At 36.8% G+C, this 18988-nt stretch overlaps 2 protein-coding genes across 2 annotated transcripts; both read right to left on the bottom strand.

Annotated features, from left to right (window-relative positions):
- Positions 1-14116: 14116 nt before the first annotated feature.
- LOC113345493 (pectinesterase-like) lies at positions 14117-17229 on the bottom strand. Its single transcript, XM_026589263.1, has 2 exons — positions 15572-17229; positions 14117-15204 (listed from the first exon to the last, which is right to left on the bottom strand). The coding sequence occupies exon 2, from the start codon at positions 15197-15199 to the stop codon at positions 14498-14500; it is 702 nt and encodes a 233-aa protein (XP_026445048.1). The 5' UTR covers positions 15200-15204; positions 15572-17229; the 3' UTR covers positions 14117-14497.
- LOC113345220 (probable pectinesterase/pectinesterase inhibitor 40) lies at positions 15846-18499 on the bottom strand. Its single transcript, XM_026589025.1, has 3 exons — positions 17509-18499; positions 16031-16126; positions 15846-15934 (listed from the first exon to the last, which is right to left on the bottom strand). Exons 1-3 carry the CDS (start codon positions 18497-18499, stop codon positions 15846-15848), a joined length of 1176 nt encoding a protein of 391 aa, XP_026444810.1.
- Between the last annotated feature and the right edge of the window lie 489 nt (positions 18500-18988).

Here is an 18988-nt window from a genome sequence, read left to right as displayed (position 1 = left end):
TTGTTTTTAGGTTTATTATTTTTTTTATTTTTTTTTACTATTATTTGTTCCTTTTTACGTTTCTTTTTGTGTCTTTGATTTACAGGTTCGAAGTGGAATACTAAGAACTTGGGAACAAAAAGCTTAAAGCTAAAAGCTAAAAGATAAAAGAGAAGAGAAAAAAGACATAATTTTTTTAGGATTTAATTTTTTATTATTTATTTTTTTTGTATATAGCTTTTATATATTTTTTTAGAATTTGTAAATAGGCTTTATTTTTCATAATTTTTGGACTTTTTATTTGGACTTTATTTTGGACTTTTGGACATTTTTATTTTTATTTTTAAACCCTACGGAAGGGTATCCTTAAATACAAACTGTTTGCAGGGAAGGACGACGATTACGATATCGTCTCGGCCCCTCGGGTTCGCACACGGCATAGGAGTCGTGGCCCGAGTCGACGACAACGGTTCATTGCCCGTCTGGTACGGGAGGTAAGTCCATCGAAACACTCGCGAATCCCCTGTAAGCGAGTTACTGTATTCCTTAAGGTGATTCATTGATTGAGGGCGAATTCGGACTGTCTTTATTTTCCTAGTAAAGGGCAAGGCCTGGCCAAATCAAGATAAGGACTCGGATTTCATCACCGTTTCCTTCTTGCCCGCCTTAGGAAAACGAAACCAAACGCAAACCTAAGCCTAAAATTTTGAATAGAACGAGACCAATAGGGTAACGAGCTTAATAGGAAACTCGTTCGAAAAATATTGGTTGCTCTTTAAGCACATTTCAAAGTTCATGATGGTTTCTGTGAGTTGAATGCGTGACTGCGCCGCCTTTTGATAGCGGTGAGGCCTTGGGTATCAAAGCTCCATTGAGCTTCCCTCGCCTCGATTCAACTTACATTAGCTCGGATTGATTCCAGAGGGGTGTGCTCAAATTGTAACGAATTCCTTTTCGAAGGAATAGAAGCTGGTCTAGAAAACAATCTAAGTGGAGCCATCATGCTTTTTGTTTGCTAGATTCTATAGGTTTGATTTGGTCGAGTGGGACTTGTTTGTGATTGCGTAGAATTCCCTTGCAATTAAGAATGTCGAACTGGTATGATAGAAGCCAATACAATGAATATCGACCTGAATTTGAATATGGACATCATCAGTATTATGACCATAGTGAGAATAGTGGCTGGGGACGCCAACCTTTTCAAGGTTATGGTTCATACCATGGTGATCCCAATTACTATCCGCACGCGCATCAGTCATATGAGCAAGAAGATTATAGTACTAGTTCTTCGTCTCTAGAGGATACAATCAAACTATTGAAAAGTAGTCCTTATTATGATCCTTCAGTTCCTATTCCTTCTTTAGAAGAGACTCTTAGGAATTTAGCTGAGTCATCATGTCAGTTAGCTGAATCGACGTATAAATTAGATGAGGTGAATAACGTAGATATGGACGAAAGAAATGCAACAACAACTGAATCTGTAGAAGATATCCTCAATAGATTAACTCAAAACTTAGATCCTACACTAAGGGAACTTTCTTTGGAAGAGACCCTTGAGAGGATAGCTGAGTCGACACGTAGACTTGAGTTAGAGACGAACGAAAGTATTGCTCGAAATAACTTGAATTGCCAATATAGTGTATCCAATAATACCCTTGAGAATGAAGATACTTTTTCACATAATCAAGATAACGAGGTTATAATTGGTAACACTACTTATTTAGATAAGGTTCAATCATCTTCGTACTATTATGATGATGAGGATAGTAGTGATGAAGAATCTGAAATATGTAGGCATAGTAATCAGGAATCTAGTAATCCAATTGAGCTTTATAGTGATTATATTATTTCTACTTCAAATCCAAATAATTTTTATGATTATTCACCTATTCAAAAGGACGAGGATTTGATTAGGGATACCACCGTTTTAGACGATGTAGTTTTTCCTTTTGATTACGAAGCCGATAGTGGTTTAGAGGAACGGGTTCATTTCGAAAATACTGTTTTAGAGTATAGCGACTTAGAAACAATAGTCTTGGAAGAAGAAGATAGACCCGTAGAGATGAGTAAAGATGCACTACCTGATAATAACTTAGAAGAATCTCTTGAATATTTTAAGGACTATGAAGATACGGAAATTCAAGAAAAATTAGAGGTCTATCTAGAGACACTGAAAACTCTAAGTTTGGGGGTGATTATCACTTCCCTAGTGCCTTACCTTTAACTCTCAGAAAGTCCCACACTTAGGACTTGATATCTGTGCCTCAACCATTACAAGATTACTTCATACACTTTTTCCTGAACCTAATGATGTCCAAAGAGAAGTTCAGTTGTTAGAAACCCATCCTCTGGTTGATGTGGTTCCCAGGCTATGATCCCAGATGACTTTGTTTTCCCACCAAATAGTTTTTTCAACTGTGGGAACGTTAATTTCAAATGTGTCACTTATTAAGTTCAGACTAACCTAAGTACTTTAGGAATTAGAATCGACACATTTGCTTCAGAATACCACTACTCACTGTGGTCAACTATGTAAGTCAAACCTAATTGACTTAGAGGATCCTAAATTATTTAGGTTATTTTGTGATTCCAGTTCTTATCTGAGTTTTCCAGACTCTAGGACCTAATAATTTGGATCTACCTATGAGGAAATGCATCCGAGGAAAATAGTCTATTTAGACCCTTCATAGAACCTGAACCTGAACCGCAATTAGCGATAGTTATCCAGAAACTAGGTAAGGGCATGCAGTATTGTACATTTTCTTGGTTACTGCAGTTTCCTTTTGTCAGCTCTTTTTGGTTTTAAAGACCCAGTTATTCCGGCTACTATTATACGGTTCGAGTTGACTAAACCTTTTCTATGTCTGGCTGAAGACTTTAAACTTAGCACTTCTTGGGAGGTAACCCAAACTCATGCACGGTAATATCTTTCCTTATCTCTTTGCTTCAAATGGTAACATTTCTCCTTGTTCATGCTTTTAATTTCATCTTTAGAACATTGAGGACAATGTTAGATTTAAGTTTGGGGGTATGGGAGAAACTTTTTAGTTGCAGTATGAATAAATAAACTCCAGAGCTTAGAAATTTATGCCTATTTAGGATTGCACTAACTAATCTAAGTGGATGGAAGCATTTTGTTGTAGGAGTTGAGGAACCAATCTGATTAGATGAAACATCTAAAGAGTCTATTCATAAAAGCACAGAGCTCAGGTGTTAGAAATAACATGATAGTTTCACCATATCTCGTTGAGTCCTTTTCACTTCTATTTTTATTTTATTTTGTTTTTAAACTATGTTTCTCTAAGTGATGTGGGGCCCACGATTCAAGTTGTTACCAATGCTAGGGTGAATTAGAGTGATTGAGATACCATGAAAAAAAAAAGAATGAAAAAAAAAGTAGTTAGAAAAAAAAAAAGAAAAGAAAAAAAAAAAAAAAAAAAAAAAAAAAAAAGAAAGAAAGAAATTGAGACCAGACCATTTGACCAAAAGGAATAAATTCAATAAAGTCGACCACTGGTACCCTTGTATATGCCAGTTGTGTTGACCTAGAGTTAGGTTATCGACCACTGGTACCCTTGTATATGCCAGTGTGTTGATATTAGTCAGACTAGTATCTCAATCCATTAGGATATGTTCATTTTGGCGGAGGCCTTCAGACAGATATGGGAAACGTCGTTCACTTAGTAAACATCAAAACCATCTATGTTTTTCTATATCCATCTTCTTGATCTATCCATGTGATTAGTTTTGACTCCGAATATGATGTCCATAGTGCAACTAATCTGAGTAGAGCTATGTCACTTTATATGAATTTTAGTATGCTTGAGTGCAAACTCGTGTACAACAATTGGAATTTCGCATCAGGGTACTTCTTCCTATAGTCAATAAGTATGCCAACCAAGGAGATTCTTTAATGCCTTCCAAGGTTCTGCGTAGATAGCTAAGGTCTGGAGTACAGGTTTTGTGGGTATATCTCTGGTAAGCCCTCCCGAGACTATAACTTGGCCACTAGGGCCACCTAGGGGTTTAAAGGCTTATTGCATACGCTAAATGCAATCGACGATGCCCGCGACAGTGAGTTAGGATTTTATTTTGTAGTTTTGATTTGCTCGGGACTAGCAAATAATAAGTTTGGGGGTGCCTATCAGTGAATCAGAGGAGGTAACTATGATTAAAACCTTAGTTTATGAGCTTTTCTCTGATAATCCTTTATATAATTGTGATGATGGTTTAGAGGAAAGAGTTTACCCTGAGAATACTGTTTTAGAATCTAGCGATTTAGAAACACTAGTCTTAGAAGATGATAAACTCGTAGAAATGAGTGAGGATGAACCCAACTTAGAAGAATCTATTGACCATTTCCAGGAATCTGATGACCTAGAAATTAGGGAAATTGTGACTAGTCTTCCTAGAGACACAGAAAACTCTAAGTTTGGGGGTGATTATCATTCTCCGTGTGCTTTAACTCTAAGAAAGTACCCTCATGTAGGACTTGACATTTGTGCCTCAACCATCTTACAAGATTATCTTCATACACGTTTTCCCGAACCTAATGATGTCCAGAAAGAAGCTCAGTTGTTAGAAACCCATCCTCTGGTTGATGTGGTTAACCCAGGCTATGATACCAAGATTGACTTTGTTTTCCCACCAAAAACTTTTCAACCAATTGTGGGAACTTTTGATTTTAAGATGTGTCGGTTATTAAGTTTTGAGACTAAACCTAATCACTTTAGGATATTAGGGTCGACACATTTTCTTAAGGAAGACCACCTCTTTCACTGTGGTCAACTATGTAAGTCATATGTGATTGACTTAGAGGATCCGCAATTATTTAGGTTATTACTTCGTGATTCTAAGTTCGTATTTGAGTTTTTACAGACTCTAAGACCTAGTGATTCGGATCCCATCTATGAAGAAACGCATCCAATGAAAATATTCTATTTAGACCCTTTCATAGAACCTGAACCTGAACCGCAATTAGCGATAGTTTTCAGGAAACTAGGTAAGGGCATGCTTTTCTTGTCCATTTTCTTGGTTCACTGCAGTTTCCTATGGTCAGATCTTTTTGGTTTTGAAGACCCACAGTTATTTCGACTGTTACTTTATGGTTCGAGTTGACCAATCCTTTTCTAAGTCTGTCTGAAGACTTTAAACTTAGCACTTCTTGGGAGGTAACCCAATCTCATGCAACACGGTAATATCCTTCCTTAACTCTTTTGCTTCAAATAGTAACCGTTTCTCCTTGTTCATGCTTTTAATTTCATCTTTAGAACATTGAGGACAATGTTAGATTTAAGTTTGGGGGTATGGGAGAAACTTTTTAGTTGCAATTATTAAACTCCAGAGCCTAGAAATTTATGCCTATTAAGGTTTGCACTAACCAATATAAGTGGATGGGAACATCTTGGTTATAGGAGTTGAGGAACCATTCTGATTAGATGGAAACATCTAGAAGAGTCTATTCATAAAAGCACAGAGCTCAGGTGTTAGAATTAACATGATAGTTTCGCCATATCTCGTCGAGTCCTTTTCACTTTCTATTTTTAGTTTTCTTTTATTTCAAGTGATTTGGTGGGGAACACGATTCAAGTTGTTACCTTTGCTAGGGTGAAATAGATTGACTGAGTTACCTTTTCAAAAAAAAAAAAAAAATTAGACCAGACCAGTAGACCAATCGGAATAAATACTAACACTTGGATAGCAATATGTGTGTGTTCTCCCTGTTTCCGTCGCCTAAGCAAGCGTGGAATGCAGGACCCGTGGGAACTATCGTGTAATCTGCTGACAAGAAGCATGCGCTTGGATCAAAAAGATCTATTCATGCCGTTAAGTTAAAAAAAAATGGTTATTGTTCTGTGTAGTCAACTGCTGGTTCCCTTGTATTTGCCAGTTTGTTAATATTAGTCAGACCGGTATACAGTCATTTAGGTTAGGTTCATCTTGGAAGAGGCCTTCAGACAGATATGGGAAACACCGTTCGCTTTTCAACCATCTACATTTTTCTTTTTCCATCTTCTTAATCTTTTCATGTGATTAGTCCGACTCCGAGTATGATTTCCATCGTGAAACTATCTTAGTAGAGCTCTGTCACTTATATGAATTTTAGTATGCTTGAGTGCAAACTCGTATACAACAATTGGAATTTCGCGTCAGGGTACTTCCTCCTGTAATTAATAAGTATGCCAACCAAGGAGGTTCTTTAGTGCTTTCCAAGATTTTTCGTAGATAACTAGGGTCTGGAGTATTGGTTTTTGTGGGTACACCTCTGATAAACCCACCCGAGATTAACTCGGTCACTTTTCAAGTATAAAATTTGCTCGAGGACTAGCAAATAATAAGTTTGGGGGTATTTGATAGACGCATTTATGTGTCTATTTTGATCTCTTTTATGTATTTTATTAGTACCCATTTGTTCTCATTATGGTGTTTTTATGTTTGTTCAGGTGTTTTTGGAGAAAATACCCTTGTATGGAAAGAGTTGCTCAAAAAGTGATGATTTACACCCCGGAGAAAAGTACTAAAGGCACCCCAAAAATGTCCTGGAGGCGCCCCAGAAATGTACCAGAAACGTCCCAGAAATGTCCCGGAGGAAACCAGAGAAATTACTTTTTCAACCCAAGAATTACTATTTCAGCCCAAATTACTAAGGGGACACCAAGACAGGATAGGGGGACACCCCTCTTCTTCATTTGAAAATATCGATTTTGGCGGGAAAAATGTTCACAGCACAGGAGAATTTTCGATCGAAGAAATGAAGTAGTGGTAGGTCGATTCAATGGCTGAATTTTGGTATAGAGATGTGATATAGGTTGAGGAACACAATATGGGTGACGGAATCGGTCAATTTTGGCTAAAATTCCTGGTTCGATTCACCAAACCAAAACCGAGCAACACGCACTGTAAGCGAGCTCAAGTGTGTTTTTGCTGTGCATGAAGTGATGTGGAGGTGCGGGAAAGCTTCTGAGGCATGAAGAAACTAATTTGGAGCGCTTTGGGAGCGAGTTAACGTGTGGAAATTCTATAAATGGTAAGTATTCTCATTTTTGGGCAGCAAAGAATAATCGAATTAAAGAGAAAATATACGCAATCAATGGTCGGATTTCTTGCTCCAAAACACTATAAATACAAGTATCAGTCATTGGGAAGAGGCTGTCGAGAGTTGGGAGAGAGTTAGAGACGTAAAAATCAAAGAATCAGACGCTGTGAAGAAGTTCCTGCTGCTGCTGGAACTGAAGAACACGAAGAACATTGGACGAGGCAGGAAAGTCGTTAAAAACTGTCGCTTTATTGCGACACTTTTCCACTCCTTTCCGCGACTGAGTCGTTGTACCAACAGCACTATCTCTGTGTCGTTGATTCTGGACGCCTTCTGTGGGTCGCAGAATATTGTTTTATACTATTTACTTATCTTTCTCTTCATTGTAAAACACTTTTGAGCATCAATGAAATTCTTTGAGAGGTTTTCCAATATGATGAGCGACTAATTCCCTCGTAACCAAGGCAATGGAGGAAGCTATTCACGCAACATAAATGGGTAACTATTTCATTTAATTTTATAATTCACCTAATCGCTGCTTTTGCAGAGTTTTAAATTATTTGAATGATTGTCTTAATTATTTGTTATTCAGTTTGATAGGTTATGCTTGGTTTAATCTCTTGATAATCTATGCTTAAGGTTTACAAATTATGTTTGAGAATCTGTATGATTGATAGTGAATTAAAGATAAAAGAGGACTTAAGAATTGAATAGAGTTTTGAAATATTTATCATTCAATTTTGCATAATAGTGGAATCTAGTGTCTTGGTTACCTCTCGCCCAAACTGTTAATATTTTTGTATATATATTTTTAAATCTAAAAATCCATTACCTTCACAAGTTCGAGTTTGAACGATACCCCTTACCACTACAACTACAACCCCCATAAAATTTACAATCAAATGCCATGTCGAGCTAGATGCCAAGTCGATGTTAGGCAGACGCGTGTAGTGGAGAAGGCATCCAGGGTGCCAGCAGACTTGTGAAATGTGAAGGCTTCACCCTTTTCCTCAAAATAACGCGCTTTAACGACTTCGTGCTACAATAACATAGGGAAATATACTTATTGTTGTAATTTCAAATCAATCAATTTAGTTTTGGATGAAAGCAATTCTAAAATACTTACAAATTGTTGAGGGGAAAGGCTAATATGGCTGGCGTTGAAGATCCTTTGTTGAATTGCTATAAAATCGTAAACGGCTTTTTGAATAATCTGGTACCTATCATGAATTTGTTGAAGACTTCTTCTCTTTGGATTCCCATAATCTCGTCTATATTGGTTATATATCTTCGCCCAAAAGGTTTCGGGCTCTAGCATTACAGGAGAGACATCTGCTACTCGAGATTATTTGTACCATATTTTGATGATTACCAAATCTTCAATTGAATTAAATGATCTCATAATTGTGTTCGTATAAAGAGCTATGAGAGGTATTGAAATATATGAGAATATTTGCAAACTGTATGAAAATAGATGTTTGTTGTTTGGAGATAGATAGCACATTTTATAATAGTTGTTATAAAGTAGCCGTTATAAACTAGCCGTTGCGATAAAGTCGTTTGAAAATAGCCGTTAAGATGTAGTCGTTTGAAAATAGGTGTTATAAACTAGCCGTTGTGATTGCCGTTATAAAAGTACATTACAATTACTGAATAAAAACCTAGGTTACTTGTCGTAGTACTAGTGGACGAGTTATAGTCTCGTGAGGGTTTACACAAGATGTACCCACAAAATCTTAAAAAACAGACGCATGTACTATTTGTCGGGTCCGTCTTCTGGAGGACCGCCGACATTCATTTCTGGATTGTAATAATCCTTGTCAGCCAGCTTAGCTTTGAAGATTAAGTATCACTTAAAACATGTAAATTCTGTACGAATATCTATTTGGTACACAAATTTGGACATTTCCTCCTACGAAAAACAAACATAAAGCAATAGGTTAGCGTGTATAAGTAAACACCATTTCAAATATCATAAGAATTGTAGATTGACGTATGGTAATCACAACAATCATGTGTTGTGGGGCGTAACCATGAATCCTTTTTTGAATTTGGACGTACTTGTGAACCATTATATCAATTCGAGAAAGCCGTTGTTGAACTTGTTGTCTTGTTCGGTTATTAACGTTTCCAAACGGTTGTACAAAGTCGTCGAACACCAGCGTCCATTGTTCATAGGCAGAGAGGTATTGAATATCTTCAATAGGAAGATTAACAGCATTTACAAATGCTATGGTGATTGCAACATCTTCTTCTACGGTATACCCAACCATTACCATGTTATCTTCAAAACCAAAAAAAATAAATAGAGTCACCGAGGATACTAAGTTCAGATTGTTTTTGTTGATGAAGATTATGAAAATTTATAATAGGCATTGAAAGTAGTCGTTGGAATTTAGCCGTTACTAAAGATACGCTGGTATCACAAAATATAATTCAAATTTTCATAATTAGAAATATATAAATTAATGTTACTGAGAAAAAGGAAACTACATTACCGGAACTGAAATACGACCTTACTTATAAAAAAAACAATTAAACTAAGCTATTACAAATTGAACGGATCACCATAACTGAAATACGACCTTACTTGAAAGAAAAAAAAAACTAAACTGAGCTATTACAAACTGAACGGATTATCTTGTTGGCTCTGCATCTGCCTGGCCAATATGGCATTCTGTTGATATCCAAAGTACTTTCTTGCATTTGGAGGCATATATTCGAGATCCATTTGCATTATTTCTCTTTCTTCTTTCAGTTGAGCAACCAGAATTTGTTGTTGTGTTGTCTCTAGCAACTTTTCCATAATTTGGTTTTGTTGTATAACTGACGAGGTGGGACTATCGTTCAAAATTCTTTTAGATAGTCAACAAGTTTACTTCCCGCGTCACTCATCTGGGAGTCTTGCGAAGATGGTGTGGCGGGTTTACTTGTCCCAGCCAATTTTTTATTAATTTGGGTTTTTTTTGCTGCTCTCGAAATGCGTTCTTCTCCTGTAAATCCACCAGACGAGGTTCCAGGTATTGTGGTTGGGTTCGTACTAGGGGTATATCTTGATGGAAAAGGGATACCGCCAGGGACATTATATGAGCTTGGAAATTGATTTGAAAATGGAGTCTCGGCGAATTGGCTTGAAGGTGGATTTTGGGAACATGGGGTTGGAGAACTAAACATATTAGAGAAATTTGCATGAATTTGAGATAACGGAGGATTAAAATGTTGGTCCATATCTTCAGTTACACCTACTTGCGTAATTGGAATATCTTTAAGCATGTCACACTCAACATCTCGTTCAAACTCTTTTTTGTGTATATCAATGTGTAAGCTTTTCGCAATTACGATCTACATCAATGTAAACAAACCGTAAATAAAATAAGTTAAACTATTTACAAACAACATGTACAACAACTATAATAAACATATTTAAATAACAATACCTGGTTAATAGAGTCAATTCCCGGATTAGCTATTACGGCTCTTGCAACACAAGCTGAAAAGTTATCCACTTCATTCTTGATTTTTCTAAATCGATTATGAACGCTTTTTAAAGTAAGGTCGTTTCTATTCCCACCACAAGCTTCCACAAATTTTTAAAAAAACATATACCAAAACTCTTCTTTATCTTCGTAATTGCTATAACCAACAACAAGATACTGAGTAATAATGTGATGATCTTCCAAAGTACTAAATATGGCTCTGTGTTTCCTTTTTTGCCTTTGAGTCTCCAACATTGGTGAGCAAAACAAAATTTAAAACTATTACTTAAACAAGAATAAAATTGGAAAGATTTTAGTGAAGAAATCAATTGATGTAGGAAGAAGAAATTGATTTGGTGTGGTTTGGCTAGAGAACTAGAGTGGTATTTATAGAGGATTTTGAAAAAATGGCCATTGGGATCCGACGGCCTGGAAAATAAAGCGGTTATTAGTGATGGACGGTTATGATCGGGCGTGAGAGAGGTGTAAACCAAAAAAGGTCAAACAAATATAATTTCCGAAATGGGTACTCAGTAGCCGTGTAAAAATCTACGGCTACTCAGTAGCCATATAAACGATAATACGGCTATTCAATACGCGTAAAGCGTAAAAATATAAGTACCCTTGTGATTTCCCTTCCCTACAAGTGGAATCAGATGTAATCCTCCTTGTAAAAAAAGGCGGTGATTTTCCTACGCCTGTAGGAATTTGAGAGACCATAACAGACGTTTTTAGGGGTTTTGAAAGATAAAGAGGGATAAGGATGGGGAAACCAGCACCATAGTGCTAGTTCTAAAGACTTCTTTAAATTCATTCTAGTACTAAGGGCTGGGGACTGACATTTACTTTTTCCTGAAGTAATGGAATCACATTTAAGTTTTTTCTGAAGTTTTGGAACCAAAATATTTTCTTAATTAATTAAAATATTTTGTAATGAAATTTCCATCGATTACTGCTTACCTTAACGAACAAAAGGCGCATGGTTGCAACTTTCTTAAAATAAAATAATTTAGTCAATTATGCAAAAAATGAAGAGAGAATGTGCACACTGGTTTATAAATGGTAAGTGTGGTATTTAAATAGTATTGAAAAATGAGAGTCTCTCTATTAATTTTTTTCTCTGAACTTGTATTATTTTTATTTATTTGAGCCAATCAACATGCTATATTCCAATTATATGTTCGTTCACAAGGATAACGTGAACCGGCTTGGCCAGTTGAAAAAATAAATAAATATTAACCGGCTTGGAGAGCACAGAGAGATACGTGTTTATCTTTAGAAAATAAAAATCTTTTATTAAATGTGTAAAGATTTTGTATATTAAAATTTCCATTAATTTCTTATTACCTAATTAATAATAAATACGTGGGAGGATATAAGTTTAAGTTTTATCGTTAAAAAGGAGTACAAGGATTTCTGATCAGACACACTCGATCAGAAACACAAAGAATACAACTATGGCTGTATCTTCGTACGCAGTCCCTTTGATAGGTTTTTTGATTTTCTTATTCGCTATAACTGTGTCAACTGCAGCAAGAGAAGCCGAACTTTCGGACCCGGATGTGCACTTTGATCTTAACAAAGTTTGTCCTCTGGTCAAAGACAAGGAATACTGCTTAAATATATTGGTGAGTTATCCCGGTATCTATGATCACATAGATTATAAAGAAATTGGGAAAGTTTTTGTAGATTATCAACCAATGTACGATGCTAGGGATGCAAAGGACAGAATAGTGGATTTGTTTCCGAAGGCTGACGATGCTCAAAGGGTTCACCTTAAATTTTGTCAACAGTTGTATGATTCTTTTCTACAAAAAGATTTAAAATCCTTATCTCAGTTACTAAGGAAAATGGATTACACTGGGTTACGTAGAGAAGCCGGTGTTTTCATAAAATACGCATCTGATTGCGAAGAGTCTTTCAAACCAGCACCATCTCCGATGACAGTGCAAAACAGCAATTTCTTTAATAGTATGGATATGATATCAGCATATGCATATGTTCTTATTCATCAGTAAATCCTTTGGATCATTAGTACACTTCCTTTCATGTTTAACTATTTGGATGAAGATCTAGTCGTATCTGTTTGATTTTTTACATTAATAAATATAGAAGAATTTTAACTGTTTTGATGGAATGGATTTTTTCTAGTCTATACAGAGATATTTTGTATATGTCTGGCGCCCAAGACACCAATAAGGATCGGAAGTGTCTGATGGACGTCTAATCGACAAGAATCCAGATCTGCCTTTTTGAGGCTTCTGCAAATGTAGAGAAGACCGCTTATCAAATTACCAAACCAGTTTAAGAGAGCTAATATGGCCCGACAAAGAGTAGCTGCATATAATGATCACCTATTTTCTTTGTTTGTTTCAATCCAGCAGAACTTCTTCGTAGTTGGTTCTTGGCATGCATATGAATCCTTGACCAGACCAGAAAAATTGGATTGAATCAGAATTATTGCAAAATATTCTGATAGCTACATATATTACATGAGAGTTGAGATCAAACAAGAAAAGGCAAACAAGAACATTCTAAATCACAACATTAAAAGGGTACCAATTTTGATGGGGTGTACTAAACAAATAGTTTCTTCCTTGTTGGTTCTAGACTATGAGTTAATCTGAAATTCAGTTCGCAAGATAATTTGAATACAACCCAGTCTAGTTACATTGTTTTGTCTTGTGCTGTATCTCGAAACTTCTCAAGTTGGTGAAGTATACCTACCAGACTAAAGGGTGAGACATGACCTTCTCCAGTCATGTAAAACGAGATGTGCATCTAAACACCCACTAAATCATAATTTCCAAACTAATTCCCAACTTTTTGGAATTAAATCATAATTTCTAAAGTGTTGAAGAGGAGTTGGGTTCAGAAGACACTAGATGAATGCTGTTGGTGTTAGATTTAGCTAAAGTGCTTTTGTTTTGCCCAGCATAGACTGCTTCTGAACCCAACTCCTCTTCAGTCCTCAACAACTGGCTGTACTTGGCAAGACGCTCAGAACTGCATGGAGCTCTAGCCTTGATTTGGCCCTGTTTACAAAAAAGAAAATTTTACAACAGGGTTAGACAGACTTCCAACCAAAATTAGTGGGTCTCGTAGTACATATTAAAGACTGGAGCATTTGGCATTGCTGCTAAATAGGCGATTCCAAATAGGATGAAGTCTAGAGATCACGAAAACACAAAAGAATTTACAAAGAAAATAAGATCAAGCCTTCCAGCTGTCCCTTCCATACACAGGGAACCTAATCTACTCCCAATTTCATCTAGACTCTTATAATCTGCAGGCTGAAAACATCGAAGAACCAAATTATAACTCTGCAAATTCTAGGATCACAAACAGCTGCACCTCTATGCAACAAAAGTCAGCAATTAGGACACGCCCAATTAATGCTTCAAGTCAACAATCTTCATGTTCAACTACTGCAGAGGGTTTCACCTGTAATGATTCTTAGAATTAACATCACTCGCTCACTCTTGCAACAATTCCTGGAACAAGCTACAATTAACATGTCATAATATAAGGACAGAGCTTTCTCTGCCCTCTCAATCATTATCATCCATATGCAAATTCTTATTAGGGTAGAATAAGAAATCAGAACAGATGACAATGATTTAAGTTATCAATAAGCAAATTCTAGCATACATGAGATCAAATCAGAAACAAACAGTATTGGACAAGATTGAATGAGCTAGTGACGTAAGTAAGAAATGTGCACATAAATGATACATATTCAGAACAAAATAAAGCAGCCAAAATATAATGGTTATCACAATGGCCTTCAATTACTCAAACCTGATCCCAATTCGTATTTGAGGCCATAAACAGCATTTCTTAATAATTCCTGCAACATCTTCTTCCCCTAATCTTTCCATACAAGTATCATTCATTTGTTAATGCAGCACTAACCCAAGTCTTTATTAAACTCAATTTGAAATCAAAGTCAGAACTATTCATTTCCACTCTTAACTCACAGTAGAGAAACAACAGGATAACAACCTTAACCTTCACTAGCATTTAAACCTGGAAAGAATGGAATATTGGTTGAAGGTAACCAATTGGTGCCATCAATCAGTGAGGCTACACTGAATTGCATGGCTTCTGAAGAATCATTGATTACACGATACCCTGGCCACTTAACCCTATTAGTGGTATCTGCTCCTGTTCCATTATTCATGTATTCACCATAGTAAAGCGTACTTAGAGCAAAAGTAGCATTCCATTCCAACCATCCAAGCGGATCCACAACATCATCAATGACTGAATTCAAATAAACGGTTCTTGAATACAATTTCCACGGTCTTCCAAGAAATGTCTTAAATTGAGTTTTCACGGGTACCAGATCAGGAGCTGCTGTAACAGTGCAATTGAGAATTGAGATACCACTGTGGTGATTTGGATGCTGTCTCCCTTGGGCTGTGAATGCATTTTGCTGTGTGGGGCCTGGTCTCTTCGCGTATAAATTACAACGCTGAAATACTACAGCTGCGTCCCCGAAAATAAAGTCAACTGTTCCATACACATCGCACTCTCTGTAAAATTGGTATCCTTTGTGGACATACAGCGTGTCCTGAAACCCGTCGAAACTGCATCTGAAGAAAACTGTAAAATTTGCACTATTCTTCAAAGCTACTGCCTGTGCTTTAGCCCAACCGGCTGAATTTTCAAAACTCATATCTTTGCCGATGAATCCTTCCCCCATCACATCTGCATGTAGAAACACATTTAGTGTGGAAAGCTCTTAAACTATGGAAAGCAAATGAAATTAAAGGAAGATGTGCATGCATTTAAAGACATAGTGGACTTCGATTTGGTTTCGTGTAACATAATGATCGAGTGTTTTGCGGAAGTAAAGAAAAAGCAATGAAAATCTTTTTTAATTTTAGGTTACGAAAAGGGTGTAGAAATTGATAGCTTCACTTTGGCAAGCTTATTAAAAACGTGCTCAGATTCAAGAGATTTGAAGAGAGGAATGGAGATCCATGGGTGTGTTATAAAGGCCGGCTTATCGTCTAAAATACCCACCAGTAACGCACTTGTCCTAACATACATCTAGGATTATGTTCATATTTACCAGCAGGGCTTCAATTTTCTTCTCATGGATGAGCTAAACTCTCTACTGCATATTCATCAGTTCAGATTTTAGGTGCAATATCCTGCAATTCTCAGCACCACCACCATCTGCAATATTCAGCTCCAATCTCATCTTCTTCATTTAAAGCTCAACATGACCAGCAATTCCAGTCAATCTTCTCAAACCCCTAAAATCTGTTGAACCCATCTCTGTAACTTCATTCACCACCTTTTGCATCTCCTCCATTATCAGCAGCTGCAGATGAAGTCGAATTTCACTGCACCACCATCAACTCCATCTTGTATTGCAGTATCATAACAACTTCAAACACCATCACACTCTCCATTCCTGCAATATCTTTCCCTGTAATGTTCCTAAGCATACATCTAATGCTTCATTTCAGTTCACTATCACTGCAACTGACTTTGCAGCCTCAACTTCATCACACAGTATCAATACCTGAACCACATTCTAGCTGCATCCTCTGTTGCTTCAGTAGCACCAAAGCTTGTAAATCATCACCACCAGTTCCTACGCTCCTGCATCCATCTGAAACTTCAACACATTCAACAACATCAACCCATCTCTCAACAAGACAGCATCAAGCTATAATTTCTGAACCCATCTTCATACCCTTCACAGCACCGTGTGCAACTCCATGCCAGTCACACTCAAACAAACAGAAATGCCAGTTCCGAATAGTCTCCACCTTCAGCTGAGCTCAAACAGTTCATCTCACTATCTCTGAACTTCTGTCAAACCTAAAACCCCCAACTGAAACCCTAGTTTCTTGCTGTTCTTCTAATCCTTCAAATTCATATCAATTGAACCATAAATCAAGTTCAACGTTCTTCCTTTGTTGTTCTTGATCAACACAAATCAGATCTTCTCAATAATTCGAACTCAATTTCAAAACCCAAATCCGCTTGTTACCACTTGAAACCAAATGCAATCCCATCTATGATTTCCTCTTCAAATTCATCCATCTACCGACCTCCTTCTCAGATTTACAAAAGCGGCTTCAATTCAACGGTGATACACCACAGCTTCATTTTAATAATCTCATGAACTCTTGTTTATCCCTCTTCTTTAGATTGCTCAGAAACACATGACAACAGCTCGGCAGCAGTCTCAATTGATCTCGATTTGTAGAAGAAGTCAGAGAAGATGAAATTGGTAGTAATGGTGGTATTTCAGTCGATTGAGAGCTGCAGGTGAAGATAGTACCAGCAGCAGCAACGGTTAATTCAAACTAATTACCCATTCTTGGTTCAATTTCTTCACCATACAGCAATACCCTAACTTCAATTTCGTCTAGTTCACATCGTCAATATCATCAGCAACAACGACTAATTCAAACTATCACCAACTTCAATTACAGTAGCAGAAACAATACCCATCTTCTCGATTCAACTTCATCAGCAGTAGGTGCACAGTTTCAAGAAAAACCCATCAAACCCTATATTTAACTCGATTTGATTCAAACCCATCATTCACATTCATCTCTTCTTTTTCTTTGTCTCTCTCGACAGCATCGATTTCATCATGTTCTCTCAATCTACAATAAAACCCCTAGCCCAAATTCTGATTTCACTACTAGTATTTTCGATTCTCTGTTGGAGTTTAGGGGACTACGAAAGAAAAACAACGAACGAGAAGGAAAAAGAAACAGAAAAAACAAAAGAAAAACAAAGTGGTGGCCGGGATCGAACCCGAAACCTTTATGACTTAACCCTAGAGTTAACTAAAATCCGTGTCCTTTTTCTGCCCACTAGATTTACGTGATTACCCATCGTGTTGTGTTCTATTTACACTAGTTTTAGTGAGAAATAAATGCATGGAGGGGCTATTTAGCCCTTTCAATGTTGATTGAAAATGGTTTCGGCCCAATAAACTCAAAATACTGAATCGAAAAAAAGTAAAGTTAAGAAACTTACCAACGGTTGATGATCCCGCAAGGGTCCAAAGATCTTTGACGCTTCTATTTGATATGACTATGGTTTTGCCAATACCGTCGCCCACAAACATTAGCATAGTTTTCTTCCTTGCGACTTGTACGTTTTCACGGTATACACCCTCTTTAATGTAAATGATGAATCTTTTGTTCGACGATTCGGGGGCAGCTTCTACTGCTTGAGCAATCGTGGTATAATTGCCACTTCCGTCTTGTGCTACCACAAGATCGTAAACCATTTCACTAGATTGAACCAATCTTTTATCTTTGTTTGTAATCCATGATGGAAAGCCCATTTCTTGAAAAGCTCTATGATCATCCTTCACTTTCTTCTTCTTCTTCTTCTCTTTTGGAATCTTCTCCAACATATCTAAAGATATGGATACTAGATTTGATATTTGGTGAAGCTTTTCTTCAATTTTTCTTCTACTTATTCCATCGCTTAGGACAAACTCTTCAAGACAAGTCCCTTGATTGGTCATAGCAAAACTTAGTAATGTGTTCAAATGTTTGTACCTCTCTATAGACATGACTTCAGATTTCAGAATTACTAACACGTGGTTAAGATCAAGGATGGTGTCTTCAGCTAGTTCAAGACATTGATCTAATGCCATCTTTTCTCTTCTACCAAATCCTCCTTCTCTCTTTATACCTCTACATTCGGATGACGAAATCTCCACCATGTCCACGATATGGCTAACAAGTCCTGACACAATTTCAGTTGTAGATTTTCTTTTAAGGTTTCCAGAAAAAAGAGAATTTAGAGTCGAAACGCAGAGCTGTGTATGGAGAGTTCCTTGACAGTTGAATTGTGCAACCTGAAGATCTTCATCATGAACTTGTAATGGTGATAGAGCAGATGATTTTGAGACGACATTGTGGATTTTTTTTGCAAAAATGGGTTTAGTTGCTGTCAATGAGAAGAGCAGTAAGATTGATAAGAAAATCTTCAGAATGTTGCTAAGGGTATACATGGTGTGTGATTGATTTGCTTCTAGAGAGAGTTAGGAATATGAGATGTAGAAAAGCTTCTAATCAGAACCAAGATGATCACGGAAAGAGATGATCAAAACCAAGAGAGGTGGATTTTGTTTACAAACGAAGATGATGATGATTTTGTGATTTCCTTGTCTTACATGTGATTTGGTGCTGATGTTGTAGATGCATGCTCTTGAACCCTATTCTGTGTTTGCAAAGGAAACTTAACACCAAAAGTTGGATGTTAATGTGAAAGTAAGGGAGATTGGTTGTACTTCAAAATCACAAAGTATTCCAGTCATGTAAAAGAACATTTTGTGATGATGGGTTTGGTGGTTTTTGTTGATGAGATCTGTAAGAAAAGAGTTGAAAGTACTAAGATTCACAGGAGAATCTTCACAATGTTTCTGAGTTTATTCATGGTTTGTGAATTCTTGCTAGAGGGAAGTGAAGTTATAGGATGATGAGATTTTATAACAGTAGGA

Source organism: Papaver somniferum, unplaced genomic scaffold, assembly GCF_003573695.1.
Source record: "Papaver somniferum cultivar HN1 unplaced genomic scaffold, ASM357369v1 unplaced-scaffold_81, whole genome shotgun sequence".
NCBI lineage: Eukaryota > Viridiplantae > Streptophyta > Magnoliopsida > Ranunculales > Papaveraceae > Papaver > Papaver somniferum.
The sequence above is the reverse complement of the archived record's forward strand: the minus strand, read 5'-3'. Positions and strand labels throughout refer to the sequence as shown.